The sequence below is a fragment of the Crocodylus siamensis genome, chromosome 1 (assembly GCF_052110815.1).
Source record: "Crocodylus siamensis isolate JL-2025a chromosome 1, ASM5211081v1, whole genome shotgun sequence".
NCBI lineage: Eukaryota > Metazoa > Chordata > Crocodylia > Crocodylidae > Crocodylus > Crocodylus siamensis.
Window position 1 is genome coordinate 176948903 of NC_143395.1, and position 24269 is coordinate 176973171.

General features: G+C 43.7%; 1 protein-coding gene across 4 annotated transcripts in view; it reads left to right on the top strand.

Annotated features, from left to right (window-relative positions):
- CCDC85A (coiled-coil domain containing 85A) overlaps positions 1–24269 on the top strand; it is a 178426-nt gene that overhangs the window by 149788 nt on the left and 4369 nt on the right. Inside the window, exon 4 of one of the 4 annotated variants that reach the window (XM_090049852.1) lies at positions 9335–9454. The exons of 2 other annotated variants lie outside the window; for them this stretch is intronic. In XM_090049852.1, the coding sequence (XP_089905978.1) occupies positions 9335–9454 (120 nt within the window). The remainder of the gene's footprint in view (positions 1–9334; positions 9455–24269) is intronic. One more of the 4 variants, XM_090049861.1, reaches the window with a different exon arrangement.

Genomic DNA, 24269 nt, shown 5'->3' on the forward strand with positions numbered 1-24269 from the left:
GAGCTAGGAAGAAAGTATGAGGAAACCAACCATCCAATTTCCTTAGAAATGATGTTCTGGGCTGAGATAAGAGAAGATTTGGGAATGCCTGTTCGTTGTTAAACTTTTAGTGCCGTTGGGGAGTTGTCATTGCACTACATAAATTCAGTGCCTTGCATGACTTATCTCTACTGTGACCGGTGTTCTTCCCTCCCTGCTAAGTCCGGTCTAGAAATGTCATATTCTTTTATCAGATGTATACTTGCAGCCCAGTCATCTCCAGGATGGACCTTCAACCTACCGGGAACTGACTCAAAAGACCACCAGGGACCGAAGCCTTTTTTTGCACTTGACTTTGCATTTCCCACTCAGGAAATGATCTCTAATAGTCAGAATCTTAGAGCAAGGTCCCTGGAGTAACTATTAATAGAGAAGTTTGCTGAGGTGTGGCAAGAGAGACAAGAGAGCTATACCTAAAAGTAAGAAAAAGTGAAAAGAGAGTGAAAATAAGCAGGCAGTAGCAGTGGACGTTTCAGAATTGTTCTTGTTCTCAAACTGGGGCAAACTAAACCCTCAATACTGCAGGAGGAACGGCGCGTGCCCACACAGAACCCCACCCACTTCCACGTAGGCCCGCATGAGTCACGTATAAGTACGTGCAGAATCGGGGCCTCTGGAAAAAACATTGCCTTGTTGCCTTTTTTAGTGATGATCTAGAATGAGAATGAAAGCATCGGTGCTTAAGAACAGCGGATGAGAATTATGCTAGCTATCTCACTGAGGTCTTCTGTTCTGCATACAAAGCAGAGGTCTGGCTCAGATTTTGTCATGTGTCATCCTCTGCATGAGGTTTGTCTTTGCACTCTCTAGTATTTAGAACTTAAGGGTTTCCCACTAGCAAGACCCAGATTTCAAGACAATCCAGGGATCCAGAAAATGTTTCTAATCTACACAATGGGGCTGGATTTCATTTCCAGCAGTAATTCTGGAATAGTTAAGCAAATATCCATGATGAATTGATAGTCTTGGTTTTCCTGTAGACCTTATGAAGTCTCCTGGTTTTTTAAATTCAGATATTTTGTATATCCATGGTCTATGAGAGTCAGTCAAGATAGCCTCAAGCCTTTTGTTTTATGGAACACTTCAGCTTCTTCTGTGTAGTATTGTTAAGAGGTTAGACAGTGGATTTGTGTAAGATGGTTTGGATAGGGATGATCCTGCTTCATGCAGAGGGTTGGACTAAATGACCTATGAAGATCCCTTCCAGCCCTACTTTGTGATGTTATGATTCTTACTCCTTTCTCTCCTCCACTACAACCAGGCCATATCAGAACAAGTTGCTCAAAAAGCTGTTTCTCACAAGGCTTCTTAGGAAACATTAGTTTCTTGATGACATAAAATTGACCATGAATCAACCAAGCTGAATGCTGAAGAGGAACCATAAGCAAATAGTTATGGAACAACATATCAGGAAACACCAGCATATGCAAATAAGTATGATCACTGGTTCAGGAGGTGGCATTAACTGGTGTTGGCATCTTCCGGCAGTCAGAATCAAAGGGAACATATGAGTATATTCCAGAACAAAAGACCTAAGATTCCAGATCATTAAACTGACTCTCTAGGGAAAATACTGGAAGCTCACAGATCTGCCCTACAGATATAATTTCAGCATGGCTTGCTGATAATCAAACCTAATAAATACATTGACTTTCTTGGAGAGAATCAATATAATTTAAAGATAGGTAGAAAGTCATAGGCATATTCCACGAAGGCTTTCTTAAGAAGGATTTTGATACAGTAACACTTTAAAGGCAAGTCTAAAGATCAATATATCCAGGTTTCCCTCGCTTTATGCAGGGGTTTTGCTCTCATGAGATCACCCTTTTTATACCAAAAATTCATTATATGCAAGGTAAATTCACACTTAAGCATTTGGTGTGGTGGAAGCCTGTAGTCAGCTGCTTTGTGTGGTGCATTGTGGGATTGACAAATGCCAAAATATAGTCTCCTGTATGGATCTGTGCTCGTTGTCTGACACGTGTTTCTGTAGTTGCCATCCCCGTTATGGCTTCTAAGTGTCCCACTAGTTTATCTCCTACCCCTCTCCCTGGTCCATCAATGAAGTGCAAGAGAACTTCACTAACACTACCACCCTCTAGCACCCTCTCTTCACACCAGCTAAACATTTACCACCACCCTGTGCTTGTGTATACTGTCTGCTGTTGGTGAGTATTAAAATTGGCTTGTAAAAGTGGCAGAAATGGGCCTGCGGCTCAGTACACTCGAGGTCTTGGAACACATCTCTATTTGTTACATTATAAAGTGGTTTCCCTTGATTTGAGTTATACACCATTTTCCTTGAATGCATGTACAGCTTAAAGTGAGGTAAACCTGTATAAGACTATGTGGAGTGAGTTAGTGTACTTCTGTTGTGTTAAGTAGGTATGTAAGATGAAGACAGATAAGAATTGATTAACCCTAGTTCTACTTCATTGTAACTGCAGTGCAGTCATTAGAGATTTCTCTGTTGTAATACCTGTAACTAGAGCTACCAAATTAATCTTCTTTTACATCCAAGCACTGTCTAGTGTTTTAATAAGGATCTAAAAGATTTTTCATGTATTAAAAAATGCCCCGGTTAGACTAAATATGCACAAAACTAACTTTTCACAGTGTCTGGTTTGTTTATCTCTTGGTTAGTTTAATCGTATGCGGTGTAATTTCCTGTTGAGTGAACTGATTAAAATGTGTTCTCCTAGTTAGATGGCTGTTTTTCCTCACCCAAGATTAAGGACCTGCATGCGAAACTATAATTGTCTTTTGCTCCATTGTTGTGCTGTTTGGAAGTGGTTGGTAGCTAAAGCATAAAATAAAGTAGGATCTTGTGTCCTGTGCACAGGATCATGAGCAAAGTACTTTTGGGTCCTAATCGTGGGACAGGCAGTGAATTTCCTTACATCTTTGTAGTCCTTCATTTTACGTTGTCTTTCTTCTCTGCACCGGTGGTAATATTCTGTGCTATTCTAATGATACTAAGCATGCATTCTGCCACAGTCTTTCAAGTCCTTTGTTGTTTGCCCTGACTTTTCTGTTAAGTGTGGAGAACAGGTGCTTGACAACGTGTGTTTCTGCCACTAATTTAGTTGACTTCTGATGTTGCGTGGCATAAGTAACTTACAGGCATACTGATACAAGACCGCTTCATTTGCTAAAGGAAGGAGGCAAGAGGCCACATGGCAGGTGATGGTATCCACTCTGCTATTCCAAGGCTTACCTTTGTTTGAGCTGCTTTATTTTGTCAATCTGTGTTTTTTATAACATGGCTTGCTCCCTGCTTTCACTGTTGTGTGTCTAATTTCACCATAGGCCAGTGCATTGCTTCATGCTTAGGTTTTTGTTTTTAACCCTTTCTTTTGTGTTGTGTGTTGTGAAAGGTGACTGCCTCATTATTAGATTATCTTTCTTTGTGATGACGTTTATTATTAGTGAGGGTTCAGGAGCAGCACATAGATACAGTTGAAAATGTCCAGCTGAAAAGAGGTTTTGACCATCAAGTGGGATTTCAGAGAGGCTATAGTTCTGTCTGATGACTTCTTAATTTACAAAACATCAGCAGAAAACTGGAAAAGCAAAATTTTCTACTGAGATCTACAAGAGCAAGAACTATAATGAAGAAAAATGGTACTTTAATGAAGCATGTATTTTAATCAACAGGAGAATTTCCAACTTGTTGTCTGGCCTTACATTTCAGAACAGCACAACAGTGTAAATCCAGCTTGTTCTGCCTTCACTCGTTTTCATTTTCGTGTGTATTTGAAATACATCAGCAGCTATACCCTCTGTGTTGGCAAGAACTAGAGTGAATCTGGGGTGGGGAAATGAGAAGAACGGTTTCAGAATCAAGCAGTGATTGGACTGGAGTGGCATTTACCTGTCAGGAAGAGCGTACTTCCCTGGCAGAGCACTTGCCTTTGGGATTAGAGGTTGTTGAAGAACAAGATCTTTTCATTTGTTGAGGTAGAACTTCCTATGCCAAGTGAACAATCAGTGCAGGACCCAGTGGATAGGAAAATTGTATTTTCTCTGAAGCATGCTTTGGAGGTGAATACAGCTGTCCTCGGGATAGTGATGTACTGTATCTCTTCCTTCTTGGTTATTCTTGCATGTCCTGGGGAGATTGCTGGTTGGACAGTAACCAACAAGATTTCTTTGAAGAAACCTGGCTGATAAACTGAATGTAACTTGAATTCCTGTTCAGTGCATCACGACTGTTCTTATCAATTTTGTAGGCAGAAAAAAAAATATTTCATAGGGCTCAAACAGACAATAATTAGTTTCTTCCTTAAAGAAGCAACCTGTTCCATGAGACTTCTTAAGTATTTGTCAAATGCTCTGTACACCTAGGGCATTATAGAAATATATTCAGTTTAACTATTATTCTGGGGTCAGCAGTGGAGTGCTTCAAGGTTTCCATTCACCTGATATTTCTAATGTAACAGTATGAGAGTGAGCTATATTTTCCTTTGCTTCCAGTTCATTTAAGAGTTGCTTGGGTGACCGGGTATAAGAAATTATGTGGGTTTACTCACAATAGAAAATTGGTTTATGTGTTTGATTCTACCACTCTCTACTATAAACTTTTTTGACAAAAAAGTGACAGACTTGTTCACATGGTTTCTCAGTTCCCAAAGTCATCCTCTGTTTGCTTCAGACCTATGACTTGCTTACATTATGGGTTAGACTCAGAGATATAAATGTATATCCTGTACTGTAGCTTGGGTTAATTGGCCAGGCAACGTCAGGAAGAGGGGACTGGTAGATTAGAGCCTGGAGATGTGACATGCTGGTACTCACTCTGGTGTAATCAGTCTCTGCCTTGATGTACACAGGGAGCAGAAAGGTTATGATCAGCCCTATGCGGTGATAACTTACTCAAATACACTGTAGAATATCTCTTAAAAACATATTGGGTAAAATCCACGAGTGCAGTTACACAAGTGTAGATTTCATTAGTTTGTCCCCATCTCTGATCGATAGTTATTTCCCTTACACACACAGTAGCACTGAGGGGAGGCTCATTTTGTTCAAGGCAAACAGTCTATTATTGTTTCCTTGATACCTTGTGATGTAATAGAGCCAAGTGTATAGCTACCCCTTGATCACTGCACATCTGTCCTCTCTGGATCCTGGTGTTATTTACATCACTGTACAGAAACCAGTGTAAATTACATTGACGTAAATATGCCAGCTGTCCAAGTCCTGAGCAAAGAATATGAAAAACCTTAGAGAGCCATATTCTTCTGGGTTTGCAATTCCATTCATTTAATATTGTTCTCGATACCTAAAGCATCTCAGGTAAAAAGGGTCTGATTTTTCAGGAACTGATGAGTGCCTTCTCTCTGAAAATCATTCTTTTCTTGTTTATTGCATTTATTCAATACCCCAAAATGGGGATAAACTAAAACTTCTAGGAACAAAATTATCCAGAGTTGGTGGCATTCGAGTCCAGAGGCAATTGGTTGTCTTTAATGTGACAAGCCAGAAAAAGAGGTTTCAAATGCCTCTTAGCCTAGAGGGTTTTAACATCTAGATCCTAGATATGGAGCACAGGTCTGATTTTCAGATTCTGCCTTGAGGATTGAAAGGTAGCTATGTGTGCTGCTCAGATAGAAGACAATGAGGGGCAGAAAAGCCTGTAATATAGGGGGATGGAAATGCTGTCTCTTCTTCATGGACAGAGGAGACTAAGGATTGGAAAGGGAAGCCCAAGGGGAAAAGATTTTGTATGTCAAGCTTCCCATTAAGATATGAGCTGGGGATTCCTTGAGAGCTGTTTCTGCTTTGAACCATTCCTTCAGGAGCAGGTGGTAGGGCAAACATGCTAAGCATATGCAAAGGTGATTGCATTCTACTGAGGAGAAGACATGACCTCTCTGACAACTGCACATTTCACAAGGCTCTTATCCTTTTGGACATGCAGAAAGTTTCTTAGCTGTGTGCACAGAGACTTGAATTCATTTCCACTGCTTTTAAGGTCAATATTTATTCTGCATATTTGAAACAGGCCAGATATTTGATTGGCTTAATAACGAAATAAAGTATTATTGAGTCATCAGAAAACCAAGGGATGTGGGAAAATTTTCCTACATCTGAATTGTTCTGATTTGCAGTGGTGTAACAAGCTGAGCTGGCTCCTGGGACAAACTTGTGCAGGAGAGCAGGGTGAGAGGGGGCATGGGTTCTGAGATCAGGACCCGGGGCACACGGCTTCTAAGAGCAGGGGAGGGAGGGGGCAGAGATGAGGGGGCAGCAGCTTACTTGCAACAGTGAACAGCAATCTCAAACATTGCTACTGTAGAGCAGTGCCACAATTGCTCCTAACTCCCTCACACAGTCGTGGCAGCATTGCCATGCTAGGACTTTAAAATAGGCCTTTTGGAACTGCTGCTGCCATATGCTCATCCTGCCTCGGCTGTTGCTTTTAAAGCAAAAGCAGTCAGGACCTATTTTGAAGTCCCAGCATGGTAATGCTGCCAGGGCACCAACTCTGTGGGGGTAGGGGGTGATTCCAGCAGTCCCTCTAACTTCGTGTCCAGGGCAGGTATCCCTCTCGCCCACCCCTAGTTACACTACTGCTTGTTGGTTTTATTACTCCTTTGCCTTTCATTTCTCTTCCAAATTATAATTTTGGGTCTGAATAGTAAGTGACAATTCTATAACTCTTTCATTTTAATAACAGAAAGAAAAATAAGCTGAAACTCCCTATACTTTTCACACTGCATACCACAATATTACTTGTGCACTGCTTAGAAAAAATGTGAGGAGCATCAATTCTTGTGGAAAGTATCTTGTAGGGTGCGAGTCTTCTTTGATTATTAGGCAGATGTGCAACTACTTACAGTTATTTTCATTACAGACAAATCAATGTGTCCTTTGAAAAGATGAAGAGCATTGCACAAGATGTCCTTGTCAGCCTGAAGGGTTTCAAGCAGAGATCCTGAAAGGCAGTCATTTACAGTGTTTTGCTTACACGGCACGATGCCTATTTACGAGCACTCTCGCGTGTGTAATCTGCATTTGTTTTGAGGCCTTTTCCTATGGGGGAATACTATCTGTGTGCAAAGCTTAGATCTGCGGCATCTGTGGGCACCTACCTCCCAGGAAACCCCAGGTTCATTCAGGCCAGCAGCTTGGAATAACTCCAAGGGGCTTGCGTGTCTGCTGCCTCGCACCTTGTGCAGTCCTTTACACTGGTGTCAGTGGAGCAGTGGAGTGTAAAATCCTGTTCTAATGATGTCATGCAGAACATGCAGAGTTGCTTTAGACTGTGATTCCTTCATCCAACGTATTTTCAGTGCAGCCAGCTCTCTGAAATTCAGCTGCACTTCATGTCTCTCTCCTCCTTAACTTTGTCTTTTTCATTTAGATTATATATTTTTGGAGCAGGTTGTCTCTTATAGGTATGTGCATGGTGCCTAGCACAAAGAAGCACTGATTGCAAATAGGCATTCCACAAACTATAATAATAATAATAAAAAAAGATGATAGAAATGCATTCACGCATACTGCGGCACAGATTATTGTGGCATTTTTAATGAAAAGCTACCATGAAAAGCAGTGGTGAAGAGATGTATAGTTTTCTGTGTTTTAACAAGTTCTAAATGTTTATTTTCTTCTATACTGGTTTCTTCTTTATTGAATTAAATTCTGAATGAAGGAGCAAAGGATTATACATGAAGAACAGGTCAAGAGGGAAAGGCTGTTAATGCCTCTTAAGTGCAAGAGGTAGCAGATGCTGGCTGTGCTGCTATGCGTTTGCTACTATGAGAACACAGCTAAAGTATTTTTAGCATTTCACCAAAGTAAGCTGCTAGATTAGGTTACCTCAGCATTGCAGTATTGCCATGTATTTCCCTGTTATCACTGTAGGGAACACAGTGATTTTTGAGATGATGAAAACTATAAGTGCTTTTGTAGGCTGCGGAGCTGCCATTGTGCTCGGGGTAATATCCTAATGAGAAGAAAGTTACTAATGGCTGCTTCAGTTTAAATGTATTTAATAATTGAATTTACTCTTTGTATTATCCAGTCACACCTATATTCTCCAGTCAAGAACACAATGAGAGAGAGCCTCCGTTTTTAAGAGTTTGCACCAGAAATGGGCAAGGTGGATAAGGATGGGCAGGGAAAAAAGGGTTCAAAGACAGGGAATGATTTGCCTATGGTTCTCTGACAGACAACTGGCAGTCCAGATTTCCTGAGTGCCTTCCCTGCTGGATCACACCAGTTACCAAAAGCTTTGTGCTAAAGCATGCCTTTGCCCCTTGCTATGTCAGGCCAGTTACTAATATCTTGTTGTCTCTTTCTCGTTCTCTCTCTCCTCTCTCTCTTCCTCAGTTGTACTCTTGAGGTTAATTACTTCAGATGACACTGCAGAAGCTGGGAAACAACAGGGGTGACTTTCAAGGGGTCACCTGCCATTTTATCTTTAGCTGAATACACACCCTTAAAATAGAGAAAGGACCAAAAAGGAATCATGTAAGGATCTCCCCACCACTGCCACTTTCTCAGTATAATGCAGCAGAATCTGGATTGCAAACCCTACAGGGAAATGTTATTGTAAAATTATATATCAATATCGATAGAGATCTATATCTGTGCCTATAGCTATATAGATATTAATATCTATCTATATATAAATGGATTGATATATATCTATCTATATATAAATGGACTGATAGATGTATGTGTGTGTATGTAGGTATATATATATCAATCAATCAGTAGCATATGCATTTGTTTGCAGCTAGTTATTAAAATCTACATATGGATCCAAAATTGTCTTCTCCTAACCCTCACAACACCCTTGTGACAAACTACAGGTGAGTGGTTGTTACATTGTCTTAATTTTCCAAATGGGAAAGCTCTGGCACAGAGCACTGAAGGGGTGTGCTCAAGATTTTGCAGGAAAGCTGTGGTCCAGCAGGCTGCCCTGCATGCACCGACTGCTGTAGAACATTTTACAGAACAGTAGGTCAGTGGCAAAGCTGGGAGTAGAGCTCTGGCCACTGGACTATAGTCTCTCTTTAGCTGGTAGGCAACTGCTTAAAAGTGTGTCTTTTGCAAATCAAACCCATGCATTTTACTCACCATAACAGCTGTGCTTAATTTTGAAATCGGTCCTTACAGGACTGAAACCAGCACAAACATCAGTGAGAAATAGGGTAAGATTTTGAATGAAATATACCCTCACTGCTTACATGATCAAGTGACTGTCTTTAAAAGAAATTGCATCTGTTTCATTAGGTGCAAACACCTTTACTTATTAAATAGTTTTTAATTTTCTACTAAGGGTTCCCTTAGGATGCCATCAGGGGCGGATGGGAGTTACTGCTCTCCAAACCATCCAGCTAGCTTCAGTGGACATGTCTCACCTTCTCAGCAGCCTGAATCAGTGGTAAATACTATTAAGGTAACATCTCTCCAGTGCAGTACATGCTGAATGCCTTGTATGTTGTTTGACACATGTTCCATCATACTTAGAGCATTAGCGTACTTGGAGAAATATCACTATAGTATTATCTTCACAGATGTCTTTCCTGTTTTATGTTATTCATCATTTCTTTGGAGGGCCAGATCCAAAGTGCTCTTCTAGGTGCCCCAATTTAGACAGCTTGCTCCAGGACAGGGAGCACCAGGCATCTAGCTGTGCAATCTGCTGACAAGGGCACTCCCCTGGCAGTTTGGGTGACTTGGGTTCCCGTCCCTGCTGCCAGCACTATTAATGACTTTCACATTAGACACTCGTTTGCTAAGAAAAAGAAATAACTCAGGTACCAAGTCCCATAAACCAGGTGTCCTGCCTCCCAGGGAAATGTCCTCATTACTGGGGTAGAGAGGCAGTCTCCATCTTGTCCCTTCATGTCTGGTCCTGTAACTCTTACACTTTTGAGTACCCAGTGACTCAGCTTCAGCAGGAGGGGTGGAAGGTGCCCTTCTTTCTCTTGAAAGAAGGGCAAGCGAAAAGAGTAGTCTGTAGCATTGTACCTAGGGTACTCTCCTAGGAGGTGAGAAATGTAGGTTAGAATCCCCTTTGTTTTATGGCAGCCTAAAACCCACATCTCCCAATTAATTTGTGAAGGCTGTGACTACACTCGTGCAAAAATGGGCACTATCACTACCTGTGTTTGAGTTAATGTGGGTGCTGTGCTTTGTACTGAACTGAATGCAGCTTTCAGTGTCCAGTAGGCATTAGCTTTGCTCTCTGGATGCCTAATGGATCAGGGAGTTCAGGGTACAGTCCTATTTAACCTTTATGAGTCCCAATATGTAGCTACACAACTATAGTATTCGGTGCTTGCACACAATTTGGATCCTGTTTACACCAGTGGCAGGATAGGATTGCCCATATATACATGTACCATCAGAAGTAAAACAGACTGAGGAGGAGAAAAAAAATCCCATGTTGCTTTTCTTTATTCTTTGCATTTAATAAAGGGGGTCATTTCTGCTTCACTGGGACACGGCCCTGGGCTCCTTCACTTCCACAGCAGTCCCACTCACTAAGCCACACTTTCTCTGACTTGCTTGTCTACATATTGAATCCACCTCAGCGAGCCGACTTTAAGAGGCTCGGAGAGTATTCTGAATATTACCTATCCCATGACTGCATGGTTATAGCACTTTGCTTTGAAGTGGAAAATGAGGGTTCAAAGTCCCTTTAGGTGAAAAGGGCTAAGAGCCTAGTTCTCTCACTGATGGGGCTAAAAGTAGAAGTAGCCCATTCATTTATCAGACACTCACTAATTGTGGATTTTCTGGGACTTACACAATATTATGCATGTGCCCAGGAGATTCTCTTCCATCCCAGAGCCTGCCTGGCCATAGTGCAGCCTTCTGAGCATGTTAAATTAACCAAAAACCATGATATAAGTGCCTCTTAGGCATGTGAAAGTAAAATAGGATTTAGCCTAAGGAGCCTCCCAGCTCTGATGTGGGTTGCAACAAAGCTTAGGAGGGACCTGAATAATGGATGCCAAATCAGGATCACTTCTGCACATATTGAGCCTCAAGCTAGAATTGGGGTGACTAATGAATATAAGCCTCCATGGTCTTATGGGTAGCAGAGCATGATTATCACTTTTAGGACTTACAATCCTACATTCCACCTAAGTCTGGTTGGGGGGCCTACAAGAACAATTTGGATCTAGCCATAATTTGGTGTGGGGGGGACAGGGACCATCTTGTTGTTGTTCTTGTGTGTGTGTGTGTGTGTGTGTGTGTGTGTGTACTGGGTTTAGTGTAATGTGTTGCTGGTCCCTAATTAGGGCCTGTATTATGAAGTATAAGAATATATCTTTTCTCTGAAGATGATGAAATAGAGCATGTTTCTGTGTAGGTGAAGTTGTCTGTTAGGGTGACCGCTGATTTGCATAATGTGGGATGATAATGACCTGCATAGACAAATATTTTAATGCAAAGGTGAAGTTGGTATATATGTATACAAGTTATATGTATAGTTGGATCATGCATACTTCACCAAGTACTTTCAGAGAGCATAAATGAAACATCGTCTTTGGCAATACCTCACAGTTGAGGGTGATTGTCTTCCATGATTGTCTTATTTGTGGGTCTGAAGATGGCTGACAAGGCTGATCCGGGATTGACAGACTCTGCTGCACCTCAGGCACATGTTTCCGTGAGGGGTGGGTGGCTCTGGATTCTTGATTTGGTCCAGGATGCACTAAAATATCAAATACGTAATTCATTTAATAGTGAAGATGATGTAAAATAATCACTGTTTTTATGGAAGTTAACATAAGAAGAGAAGAGAATTGTTTTGTAACCTGGGGCCAGATTGTGAAGGTCTCACTTAGGCTGGTAAGTGGTCACTCACATGCCATCATAGTGACTTCAGAGGGACTCCTTGTGTGACTGACTGACTGCTTGCCTCCGTGACTCCTTGTAATTCTTGCAGCACTCTGTTTCACTCTCTAAAACACAAGCTGGCTGTGCTCTATCATGAGATCTCAGTGGGCAGCTTTGTTGCACTACTAAACATGTATCCGCAATGTAAAATAACTCCTTGCTCCTTTGTGGATACTTTAAACCTTTGTGTTAATTAACAGAGAAAGGCATGGTCTAATGGTCTAAGCATAGTACCAGGAACAAGGTTCTCCAGACAGCACCCGGCTGATCTTGCCTTCCTTTGGTTTCGTGCCATCAGTCTCTGTCTGGCACAATGTACTTATTTTTAAAATGAGAGTAAGACTTGCAGTCTCTTCTGGACGTGACTGCCAATAACCTGTTGTAACAAAAAGATCCCAACATTAGTTACTTGTGTGTCCAGTTTTGAACTCCTCCCTGGGGGTAGGGGAAGAAGAGGGAGTAGAAAGGGTCACTGGTAAGTTTTGGCTGAGAAAGACCAGGTTCAGTATTTGCTAAGCTTTTTAAAGATGCAGAGCACTGTGTATCCACTGAGAGTTAATATTGATTTGACTATATTTGTGAGTTGGAAGGAAAATTGTCCTCCATCTGGCTGGGTGACATTGCTGTCTTCTGTATAAAGCCTGAGTAAACAAGTTTTATGCAGGTGAAGTGAGTGGGAGTTACAACAGGCAAATCTATTCCTGCAACATAATACCAAGCCTATGGCTGCAATACAGTGTCTCAGCATGCACTGCTCCAATAAGTGAACTGGGAGAGCACTAACCCTAGTCCATCTGCATATAATTGCAGGTTTCATAGCTGCTTACCTGGCCTACCACTGTAACCATCCACACTGAGTCTGGCTAGAGACAGTGCTAATTCCAGCACTATTGTATACCAAGCTGGTAAAGACATTCAGCTTCCCTTGTGCTTGAGAAGTGCAGGTTTCAGCAAAACTGAATGTCTTATATTTGTCCTCCATAGATGGGTGAATTTCATCTCCCATTGTATAAAATCTAAGATACATAAAACAGTTTGGCTGGGAGGTCATGTGTTTTACAAAATTAGCTTATTGAAATTAACTCTAAATACTCCCTGAAAAAGTCACTGTATTGAATGGAATGTTTATCAACCTATTTCTGAAAATCTGTAATTGCTGGTTGGTATTAGTGGGTATGTATATAACAGTAAAGTACTTGGTTAGGTTTGGATTGATAAAATGTACACAGAATTTAGTTTTCTGTGAAGTCCCTGCTTGTAGGATTAACATTAGCAGGCAAAAATAGGCATGTGTTGCCATTGTATTCTAAATAAAAGATGCGTGTCCAGCTAAATGAAACAAAGTCCCATTATCAGTCAAACAAGAGATTTTGCTATATAATATATTGAAATACCATAAATTTGATCCTCCATTTCTATAGTATCTGGCAATTGAGGAGAGCAGGATGAAGCAGTACATGGGCCCTACTCAAGTAGTCTGCCATATTTTACAGACTACAGTGTATGACAGAAATGATTAGTTAGTGACATTCTTACCTGATGGGATGGGATAGGGAATTCTCTACAGAATAGGAAAAAAATTACAGGCATGGGATTACCAAAAAAAAAGTTATTGTTAAAAACACTTTTGTTTTTGCTGCACGTTTTCATGGTCTTGCAGGTGTGTTCCCCATTGGGGAAGAAATCGATGAAGCATAGTCAAGGTTGTGATTTACTTATTTACAAGATGCCTGTATATCCCAGTCCAGTGACGAGACTAGATGCACACAAGGCAACTCCCTCTCGCAGACACCTCTTCTTCCTCTCTCCTGGCTGGGGTTTTGTAGGCACCTCTACTCCCTTTCAGAAGTTACATAGGAAGTGTGTAGAAAATACAAAATTACTGTTCAGTTGAGTATAGGTTGTCACAACTTTGGCAAATTAGAACCCTATGTATTTCGTAGAAGTGAACTTCACTAAGCGTAAATAAGTGATTTATAAACATAACTGGGACACAAGTGCTCAATCCCAGCCTGTGGGCAGGATCTGGCTCCTGAATCTGTCATCCAGTCTGCAGGGCTCCCCATGGGTCTAACAGCTTGGTAGTGGGGGAGCGGTGGAAACATTAATTGCTGTTCCCCTGTTGCCAAATTTACAGACCCCTAATAGAGTGGCCTTGCATCCCAGTTCAGGCACACAGGTGTTATGAGGCCGGGTGACAGAGTTCCAGGTCCTGATTCTGGTGCACAGGGCCTGATCCTAGTGCATGGGTGTAACAGGAGCCAAATTCCAGTGCCTGGGGATGGTGTGGGGCCCCAGAATCCAATCCCAGCATGTGGGGCCAGGTGGGGACAGCATGAGGTGCCAGGGCCCCACCCTGGTGCTTGGGGATGGGTAGTATGAGGCCTGATCCTAGCATGTGGGCTCGAGAGGAAGCAGCTTAGGACCCAGTCCTGATATGCGGGGACTGATCTGGCCCATGGACTGACCCCATGCTACTCATTCTGGTCTGTGGGGCCAAAGGCTTGAGCTACTGGTCTTGGGTATTCACAGTCATCCTGCAGTCTAGCTGTAAGGGTACTTACCTGGGAGCTGGAGTGACCAGAATCCAGTGTCTGTTCCAATAAATACCTCATAGAAAATAATGAACTATATAGTGAAGTAGGGGCAGGATCCCAGATATCTCCTGGTACTTCTGGAGGCTGCCCTAATCCCCTAGACCAGTGGTCTCCAAACTTTTTTGATCGCGCACCCTATCAGTAAAAAATTTGAGCATGCACCCCCAATATATGTATATTTATATAAATATAAATAGAAGTTCTAATATTTTCTTCCCGCACCCCAATGGATCATCTTGTGCACTTGCTGGGGTGCGCGCACCCCACTTTGGAGACCACTGCCCTAGACTACTGAGTCATGGTCAAACTGGGTGCATCTACGCATTCATTAATTTGCCATAATTACGACACACCTGTAATAACAAGTACTAAACATAATGCACCATAATTGGCACTACTGTGTGGTAGCACAGCATACATTTTTTGTGATACTAATACACAGTAGACAAATTCTACGGCATATTAGTGCATTAGCACAACTTTTGCTGTGACGTGCTCAGGCGAATTAGTCTATTGCACTTCTAATGTTTTGTGTAGATGCACCCAATCTCTTTCCTTCTCTGGCCAAGTGAATATTTAAATGGCAGAGCTTCTACTGGAGGAATGACTGCAGCCATCTTCCCCATTGTAGACTACTCAGTATCCTGAGAAGAGGGAAATGGTGGTTCAAATCCCCTCAGGAAGGTGAGGGTTATGAGCCATCCAAAGTGAATGCTCAAATTCCTGAGCTCCTGTTTAAAAGAGGACTACTTGATTCTATCCTGGCCTCTATAGAAATGTGCCTATTCCAGCTAGGTTATAGTGCTGATATAGGGAACAGCTTTGCTCATTGATTTTTTTTTCTCTTTTAAGGCTTGGAAGAGACCATTATGAATCTCTAGTCTGACCTCCTCCATAGAAAAGGTCAGAGAATCTCACCCAGTGGTCTTTGCATCAAGCCCTTCAATGTGTCACATTTTCAGAGTATCCTCTAGGAAATAATGTGCCGACTATAAATTAAAGCAAGGCTGTACTTATGTCACAGACAAGTTATTTGGCTCAGTAAAGGAGTAACTGGGTAAAAGCTAATGACCTGTGACATACAGGAGGTCAGATTAGGTGATTTAATGATCCCTTCTGGCCTTAAAATCAATGAATCAATGACCTATGAACTATTTCATTACGTTGATGCCTGCTAATACGTGTTTAACTGAATTTTCTTACACTGAGAAGCTTTTAAGAAGTTAAGTTTCCTAATGTTCTTATTTATAATTTCAGAACAAGCACCATTTATAAAATACATTTACTTTTTTTTTAATATACCTAGGTCTTGGAAGCTCAGGAAAATATAAATAGTCAGCATGTTAAAGAATATGACCATGACCTTAATAAGACATAAAAAGTTATAGTCAGAGAAATATGCAATGTACATTTTAATGTACTTTGTATTATGTAATGAAGTCTAAAATCACATTGGTACCCAGGTTATTAATCTTTTAAAATGCTGACAATATAAGCTTAAACTTATATGAAAATGAAGCCAATTCCTTTCTGATTTCCCATGTAATGCAATTTATTGAATTTTTATTAACATAATAATCATAACATTTTGGTCAGCAGGGATCAGCAAATTGTGAGTGTTTATGGAGAAAGGCTGATTCTGACATCTGCCTGGACGTCAGGTTTTTATCCCTGGCTTACCTATTAAGACTAGAATTGTAAAAGGGTGAGATATTTCATAAGTATATTAATTTCTCAGCGCCTCAGTTCCCTCAATTATAAAATGGCATAGTGATCATTCCCCAGCTATATATGGTGCTTTATAATTTACAGGTGAAAAATATTTTACAAATACTAACTATTATAGCAGTCCATAAAACTTCTGAGTATTTAAGTGATCCCATGCTTGAAACGATATATTACATTTGACATGACCAGTGTAGATTTGTGTTGAATTTTAAAATTCCTATATTAAAATATTGTTTGCTCTCTTTTTTCCCCACTAGAAGTTCAAAGTTCAACACAAGAGTCTGTTTTTACCTCATTATTGCTCAGATATATCTTGAATTTATTTTTTAAGTAATTTGTTTCCACTCAGATTTCACCTTTCACCATGTGTTTTCAGATGCAGCGCAAAGCTTTGATTAGTTAATTATTATATTTCTTTTCTTTTCTCTGCTCTCTGTTTCCATTTTGCTTACTCTTGTCCTGTGTTCTTAAATTTTTTTAAGATTACATATTTGCAATGTGATCATTTTGCCTTTGTAATGATCAATCAATATTTTCAGCAATGGTTATTGATTCTGGGTACCTTATTTTTTGGGTATTCACTTAGGAATATTTGTCTTCTTGAGTTCCCCAAATTTCTTGTCATTTCAAAACATATTGTTCATAATTTGAAATTGGTTATCAATCTGGTGTGTGGTTTTTCCAATTTATAAAATGTTAGCACTTCAGAATCTGGGGTTCTGGGAAAGATGCCTAATTTTTTTCCAGATCACTCACTTGAACCACAAGCATCTCCAAGATCTTTACATGCCCTTCACCAACCTGGCTAAGGCCTTTGATTCAATCAGTGGAGGCCCTAAAGAAGATCTTGATGAGATTTGGATGTCCGCCAAAAATTGTTACCATTATCAGACTTCATGATATCATGTCAGCAACTGTCCTAAACAATGGCTCAAAAAATGGACCCTTTCACTTTTAGAACTGAAGTTAAGCAACAATATGTGATTGCACCAACACCCTTTTCATCTATGTCACAACTATTCCATATCTCATGGCTGATATACTTCCATCTGGAATCAGCATCCAATATAACGTGAATGGAAAATCTCCCTAACATCAGCCCATTACATTCCAAATCCAAGCTATTAGAGGGCAATCCTTGGAGAATGTTGAGCATTTCCTCTACCTAGGTAGCCATCTGTCCCAAAAGTAAACATAGACAATGATAGTCACACTGGACAACATCTGCCAGGGCTACCTTTGGATGTCATCAAAATTGTGCCTTCAGTGATCATGACATCAGGACCCAAACCAAACTTCTTGTCTACCATAGTGTTGTCAACCCTACCCTGATATATGGGTGTGACACTTGGATGACATAAAGGAAACACCTGGAAACTTTGCAATATTACCATCAGAAAATCCTCCAGATCAACTGGAAGGGCAGAAGACTGAAGGCCAGTGTGCTGGCTCAAGCAAGCATTGAAGCCATGTTTATATGGCACCAGACCCACTACATAGGACATGTTCTGACATCCAGCTCCTGAAACTCATCCTATAGTTGCAATTTACTGATAGTCACTACTGCAGAGGTGGGCAAAAGAAGATAGTCAAGGACACCTTGAAGGCTAATCTAAAGAAACACTATATTAGCATCAATACCTGGGAGACTAGAGCACTGAATTATTGACAAGACATCAACCTTTTTGAGCAAACTCACTTTACTATGGAGGCAAATAGATGAGAGATACCAAAGGAAATAGCTCTGACCTGTCATCACTGAGTTCTACTTCTTCTTCTTGGAACTATTTATAATGTCTGCAGTCAAATGTGTGGATCTCAGATCAGGCTCCTCTGTCTTCTACAGACTCACTAATGACTTCTGTATTTACTGGAAGACTTGTCATCCTCATATTGAGGGGCCGCTGCTGCTGACTTTACCTGAGCCACTGCCTCTTGCATTTGTAATCATTGGATAAAATGGATGAGCATCAGTACAGCATAGAAGGCTCAGCACTGTTGGGAATTATGGTCTAGGCGAGAACCCACAGTCTACTCCTCTGTCAGCAGCTACCAGACTGAGCCACATAACCTTTGTTCTTCCTCCTGCATTCATGTGGCCTCCCCTTTTTGCTTCCCATGAGGCCAGCCTCAAATGGAGCACAAGATAGGGCTCTGGATAATACCTGACCCGTGGTTTTCATTATCCAGAGTACTGTACTGGGAGATTAGAGAGATGCCCGTTTAAATTTCTTTCTTTTTGGTAAGGGAACCTGGAATCTGGCTTTTTCACTTCCTATTTAAGTATCCTAACTACTTAGCTGCTGGGCCTGAAACATGGGAGTGCTCTCCTTTCCTGTCTAACCCCTGCTAATCACATGTTTTCTGGCTGCATACATTTGTTGGCCTTGGACACCAATAAGTATCTGAGTGGGTGTAAATAGCCACATATGTGCATTGCCAATGTATACCTATGAACATGCAGAATGTGTATGCATTTACATGTCCATAGTCATGGGATAATAAAATCGATAGCCGCACAAGTGACATTCTTGGCACTCACAAAGCTAAAATCAGCCATTAGGATGGACAAAGGAAAATGGAATTCCACTCTCAGAATCTACATTACATTCAGATATTTAAAGAATTATTTTGCATTTATATAATGCTAAGCATAATGAAACCTGCAGTCCTAATAGGTACCTCTACACCTTCCTTAGAAAAAATAACACACAACAGTGGAAAGTATGTTTGAAAGTACCCTGTCACACATGAACTAGTACAACATAGCATTCAAAGGCATGAGAATGTTTGAATATGATGTATTCCTCAGGTTTGCTGCAGACCATCAGCTCCCTAAGAGTTAAACTTCCTGCAATAGTTTCCTGCAATAGTTTCAATTGGACTGGGCACTTGAAAGCAGAATAGAACTCTGTGGTGTCTCTCTTTATAGTGGAGCATAGGTTGTTGTGGACTGGGGAGGAATTAACAATGGCAATGACCACTACAAGCAACCCCGCTTAACTCTCTTAATTGGTTAACCCCGCTCCTGCTGCCCCTGAGCCCCTGCCGGCCTTGGCCCTGCAACACCATCACTGCAGGCTCCATGCTCATTCCTGCCTGCCCACTCACTGCCACTTACCACTTCTTGCTGCTGCTTCGCTGAGCGCAATAGCAAAACTGGCTCAGTGCTAAGTGAAACCAGGTACTAATTTTAAATGAATGCTAAATGAAACCGTGTTAAGCGTGTTTGCCTGTACACCATGATAGGTACATGGAATAAAATAGGCTAGAATCCCTACTACAGCCTATGGATTGTGGTGCAATCTACAGCCTGAGTATCACTACCTTGCACCTTGTTTCTAGGGAGAATTCTACCTCATCCTTTTACTCAAATTTTACGAACTGGTGTGTGTTTGTGGGGAGGAAAAAAATTATTATATGTACTCGAATATAAGACAAGATTTTTTTCCCCAATCAGCATAGGGGAAAAAATCTTTCTTTTTATATTCACATATAAGAAAACCTTATTAAATACAGTGTCTATCATTAAACTGCTGCTAGAAGCAGTATGTGCTCAGTCATGGAAACCAGCTTTGAAGTTGATTGAATGTTGTCCACACTGAGCATGCCTGTAAAACACATGGGCCATATTGGGCAAACATACTGATGGGAACTTGTGTGTGTGTGTGTGTGTGTGTGTGTGTGTGTGTGTGGCGCATAAGAAAAGCATGCAGTTGTTCCCCCATAAGGGAATGAGCCCTGGACCTGGAGGTACTGCAGTGCCAGGCTGACACTCATAAAGGCTGCAGCAGGCTCTGACACCCTTCCCTGGTAGCAAAAATGCTGGTGGGTCCCTACCATAAAGACAGGTTAGTGTAGCTCAGAGGATGGCACGCAAGGCCATTTTCCTCGGCACGCGTGGAGGCCAGGGAGGCAGCAGCTGTTTGCAGCCTTCCGGCTACAGCTGGCCCCAGCTCTGGGTAGCTCAGGGGTGGGCAGAATATGGCCTTTGGGCTGGATCCATTCCATGAGGCCATTCTATCTGGCCTGTGGGGCCCCTAAAAAATGTAGAAAATTAATATTTATCTGTCTTTGGTTCCTGTCAAAAATGACAGGAACCAGGGGCAGTAGGACCTAGGAGAAGCTTGGCAGGCTCCTGCAACAGCAGGGCCCCCCCGGTCTCTCCCCGGCTGGAAGCCCCAGCAGGGACCATGTGGCTGCACTGCGCTGGAAATTCAAGTAAGGGGGGGAGGGCGGGGGAGGGCCCTGGACAGGGAAGGAGCCTGGGGAAAAGTGACCCTTGCCCCCTGCATGGCCGGTGCTCCATGCTGCAGCCACTTGCAGCCTACATGGGGCTGCCTATGCCTGCTCGGGACAGCCCTGTATGGGCTGCGAGTGTCTGCAGCAGGGAGTGCCGGTCATGGGGCAGTGGAGGTGCCACTTTTTCCCGCACTCAGCTCCAGCTCATTCCCTGCCGGGGAGCAGGGGGTTGGGGGGGGCACTGGGAGTGAGCAGGTGCACAGCGCCCACACCAGTGTCCTGGGGCCAGCGCTGGCAGGGCCCAGAGCAGAGCGGCAGGAGTACAGGGTCCTAGCCAGCAGTGGCGCTATGGAGCTGGGCCAGCTTCCTCCTCTCCCTGCTGGTGCAGCCCAGCGCAGCTCCACAGACCCCTGCCAGCCTGCGCCCCACTCTGGGCCCCACTGGCGCTGGCCCTGAGACATTGGTCCCAAGACATTGGAACACTGGTCCCAAGATGATGAACAGGGAGCGGGGCACCTGTCAAAGGGTGGGGCTACCCATGCGGCCCTTGACAGCTTACCAAAACTGGGTAAGCGGCCCTCCACCCGAAATAATTGACTGCCCCTGGTGTAGCTGCTGTCAGCTGGGAGCCCAGGCTGCTCCAAACAGGCAGCTGGGATGTTGCAAGCCCTGCTGGGAGCAGCCCAGGCTCTGTGGCTATCAGCAGCTATCCAAAGCTGGGGCTGGCTGCAGCTGGAAGGCTACAAAGAGCTGCTGCCTTCTCGCCCGAGCCCCAAAGGGCATAGTGCCAGCACCTGCTACCTTTCCAGAGGCCAGGGCTGGGGTAGGGGTGGGAGGGCAGCAGCTATTTGTAGCCTTCCAGTTGCAGTCGGCCCCAGCTCTGGGTAGCTGCTGATAGCCACGGAGCTGGGGCTGCTCCCATGGAAGCCCTGCTGCAAGCAGCCTGGGCTCCATGGCTATCAGCAGCTACCTAGAACCTGGGCCAGCTGCAAACATCTGCTGCCTCTTCGTCCTGGCCCCGGCCCCGGGCTCCATGGAGGCAGCACATACTGGCAGTGCTCCCCGCTGTGCTGCCCTTGCTGCTTCTGGAAATCAGTGTTGGAATCCGGTGTGGCAGGGCACAGCGGGGGGCGCAGAAAACTACTTGCTCCCAGCTGCCCTGTCACACTTCCCCTGCATGTGGGGGCAGCAGCAGGGGGAACAACCCTGTGCTTCTGCCCACGTTGCTTCTGTGTACACAGGGGAAGTGTGGCAGAGCAGCGGGGAGCTTGGAGCAGGAAGCTTTCTGTGCCCCCCATTGTGCCTTCCTTCTCCAGGTTCCAGCGCTGCTTTGGAGAAGCAGCAAGGGCAGCACAACCGGGAGCATTGCAGGTATGTGCTGCCTTCCTGAAGCCCGGGGCCGGGGCCGGGGCCGGGGCCGGGGCTGGAGCTGGGAGGCAGCCAAGGCCAGGGCGGAGAGGCCAGGGTGGAGATGTTTGTAGCTGGCCCAGGTTCTGGGTAGCTGCTGACAGCCACAGAGCCTAGGCTGGTGGGCAGGGGCTTTGGGTGGGGAGCAAGGGGCAGCAAGGCTGGCAGACAGGGGCTTTGGCTGGGAGGCAAGGGTCATGAGCAGGGATAGGGGGCAGGGGCTTTGCGGGGGGGAAGGGGTACAAGCAGGGCATCCTGCCGTGTACTCCCTGCCCTCATTTTGTTTTTCCGGCATGCCAGCACTCCAGCACCTTCCAAGGTAGGTATTGCGGGGCTTTTCGGCACTCCGGCCAAAAAACGTTGCCTACCCTGGTGTAGCCCATCTGAATAAGATATAGTGCCCATTGCACGTAGCCCCCTAAGCACTGACTCTTTTTCTAGTCACTATGCTGAATACATTTCAACTTCCTCTTCATTCCCACAGCTGAGGTGGGCCTTTCTTTTCCATTTCCAATGATTCCTATTTTTTCACCAGCTTTATATGTCTCACAGACATCTCCAAACATTTACGTAGGTGAGAGGCTCTGTTGACCCCCTCTCTCAGCCTGTCACATGTGATTAGCGTGGCCCCACCCACCATGAGGTGGAACTGGGCCAGGCAGCCCCGCGCCCCATCTGCATATAAATTTTTGGAGGATAAGAACATCTGGTTCCAGGCATGAGTAATTAGCACATGGGTCCATTGTGGGGAGTATCTGGAGTACACGTGCATACTGAGCAGCGCTGGATTATGCAGTTGCTATAGCTTGACATTCTGTTGACACTGCTGGGGCCCAGTACAATTAATTATATGAAAAATCATGAGCCTTTTGTCTTTGGACTAATATCATGCATAGTTTATAGAGTACCCATGCTAAAACTTGCAGCAATTTGCAAAAAAACAAAAAAGAAAGAAGGTAAAAAACATCTATTCTGGATTAAGGCTGTGGGCACCTATATTTGTTTGCACATTTGCATATATGCAAATATATGCTTGCATCACTGCTTGCAGGACGCCGGAGGAGCGATGAGGTGACACTGGGAGCAGGAGAAACAGCGGGGGATCGCTGCACCAGAGGCTCCCAGCACCAGCAAGAAGCTGAAGAGCAGGCATGGAGACAAGCGGCTGCAGCAGGAGGGGCTGCAAGAGCTCCTCATGCCAGGAGTGACCCACACCAGAGTGGGCCGGAGGAACCGGCAGAGAGCCCAGTGATGGCGGCAGCAGGAGCTGCCATTGGAGTTCACATCAGCGTCGGCTGGTGCAGGGACGCCAAGCTACAGGTGGCTCCAGCAGGAGCTGGGGTGGAAGCGCAGGGTCCCAGCCCAAGGGACCCACTTACCTAGGGCACTGGATGTGGGGGAAGTGAAAAGCCTATGGCTGTATGGTTTCCCCTCCTCTTTACCTTCATTTTTTTCCTCTTCTGATCCTTTTCCTTCTTTGTTTGGGGTCCCCTTGGCTTTTTTGCCTTGTGTTGTTGGTGTGGTTCTTTTTGTTCTTCCTTTTGGTCCTATTTTCTTACCCCGCCTAGCGTGTGCTTAGTAAGCCCTCCCTTACTGGGTCTCAGAAAACAAAGACCCTGACGGGAGATCACGGGTGATGTGGAAACGTGGCAGCGATCAGCGGCATCCATCTGAGAATATCCGGAGCATCAGAGGGGATGTCTCCAAAGACAAAGTGTCTCAACCCTCCCTGGTCTAGTTGGAGCTCCAGATGCCTGTCTGCAAAGGAGGAAGCATGGGAATCAAGGGAGACATCATCTGAGGGCTAGCTGCAAAAGATCCTGAAGCTCGTCTCAAAGGTTGGCACATGGCTGGGGTGTAGGGGAGGTTGGAGCCCCATGGACATCCGCCAAAGGACATGACAACTCTGGAGGCATCCTCAATGGGGACCCCCCCGCAACTGAAGATCTATCGGAAGTCATGGCAGGCGAGTTTGGGGGCCTCTCCAAAGGTGATTGAGGAACTCTCTGGGGTTTACATGAGGCTACTTGGCGCTCAAGACCAGCCACCTGTGCCAAGGTGGCACGAGAATGGATCATCGAACAGAAACGGGCACAGTGCCAATAACTGCTTTCTATGAATGGGACAGGTCTTGAAGTGGAAATAGTCCTTTTAACATTGACAGAAATATTGTGGTTTCTCACTGATGAAATATAATTGGTTATGTACAGTAATACTAGGGAGAGAGCTTATGTCTTGTCCACTTCTATAGTGAGGTAACGCAAAATGATATGAGTAAAAATTTGATGCAGCATGTCCCTTCTCATCAACTAGATATTATTAGTTCTCTGAAAAAAGCCCTTGAGAGCTTCAGTTTGCTCTCTGTTGCAATGTCAGCATTAACAT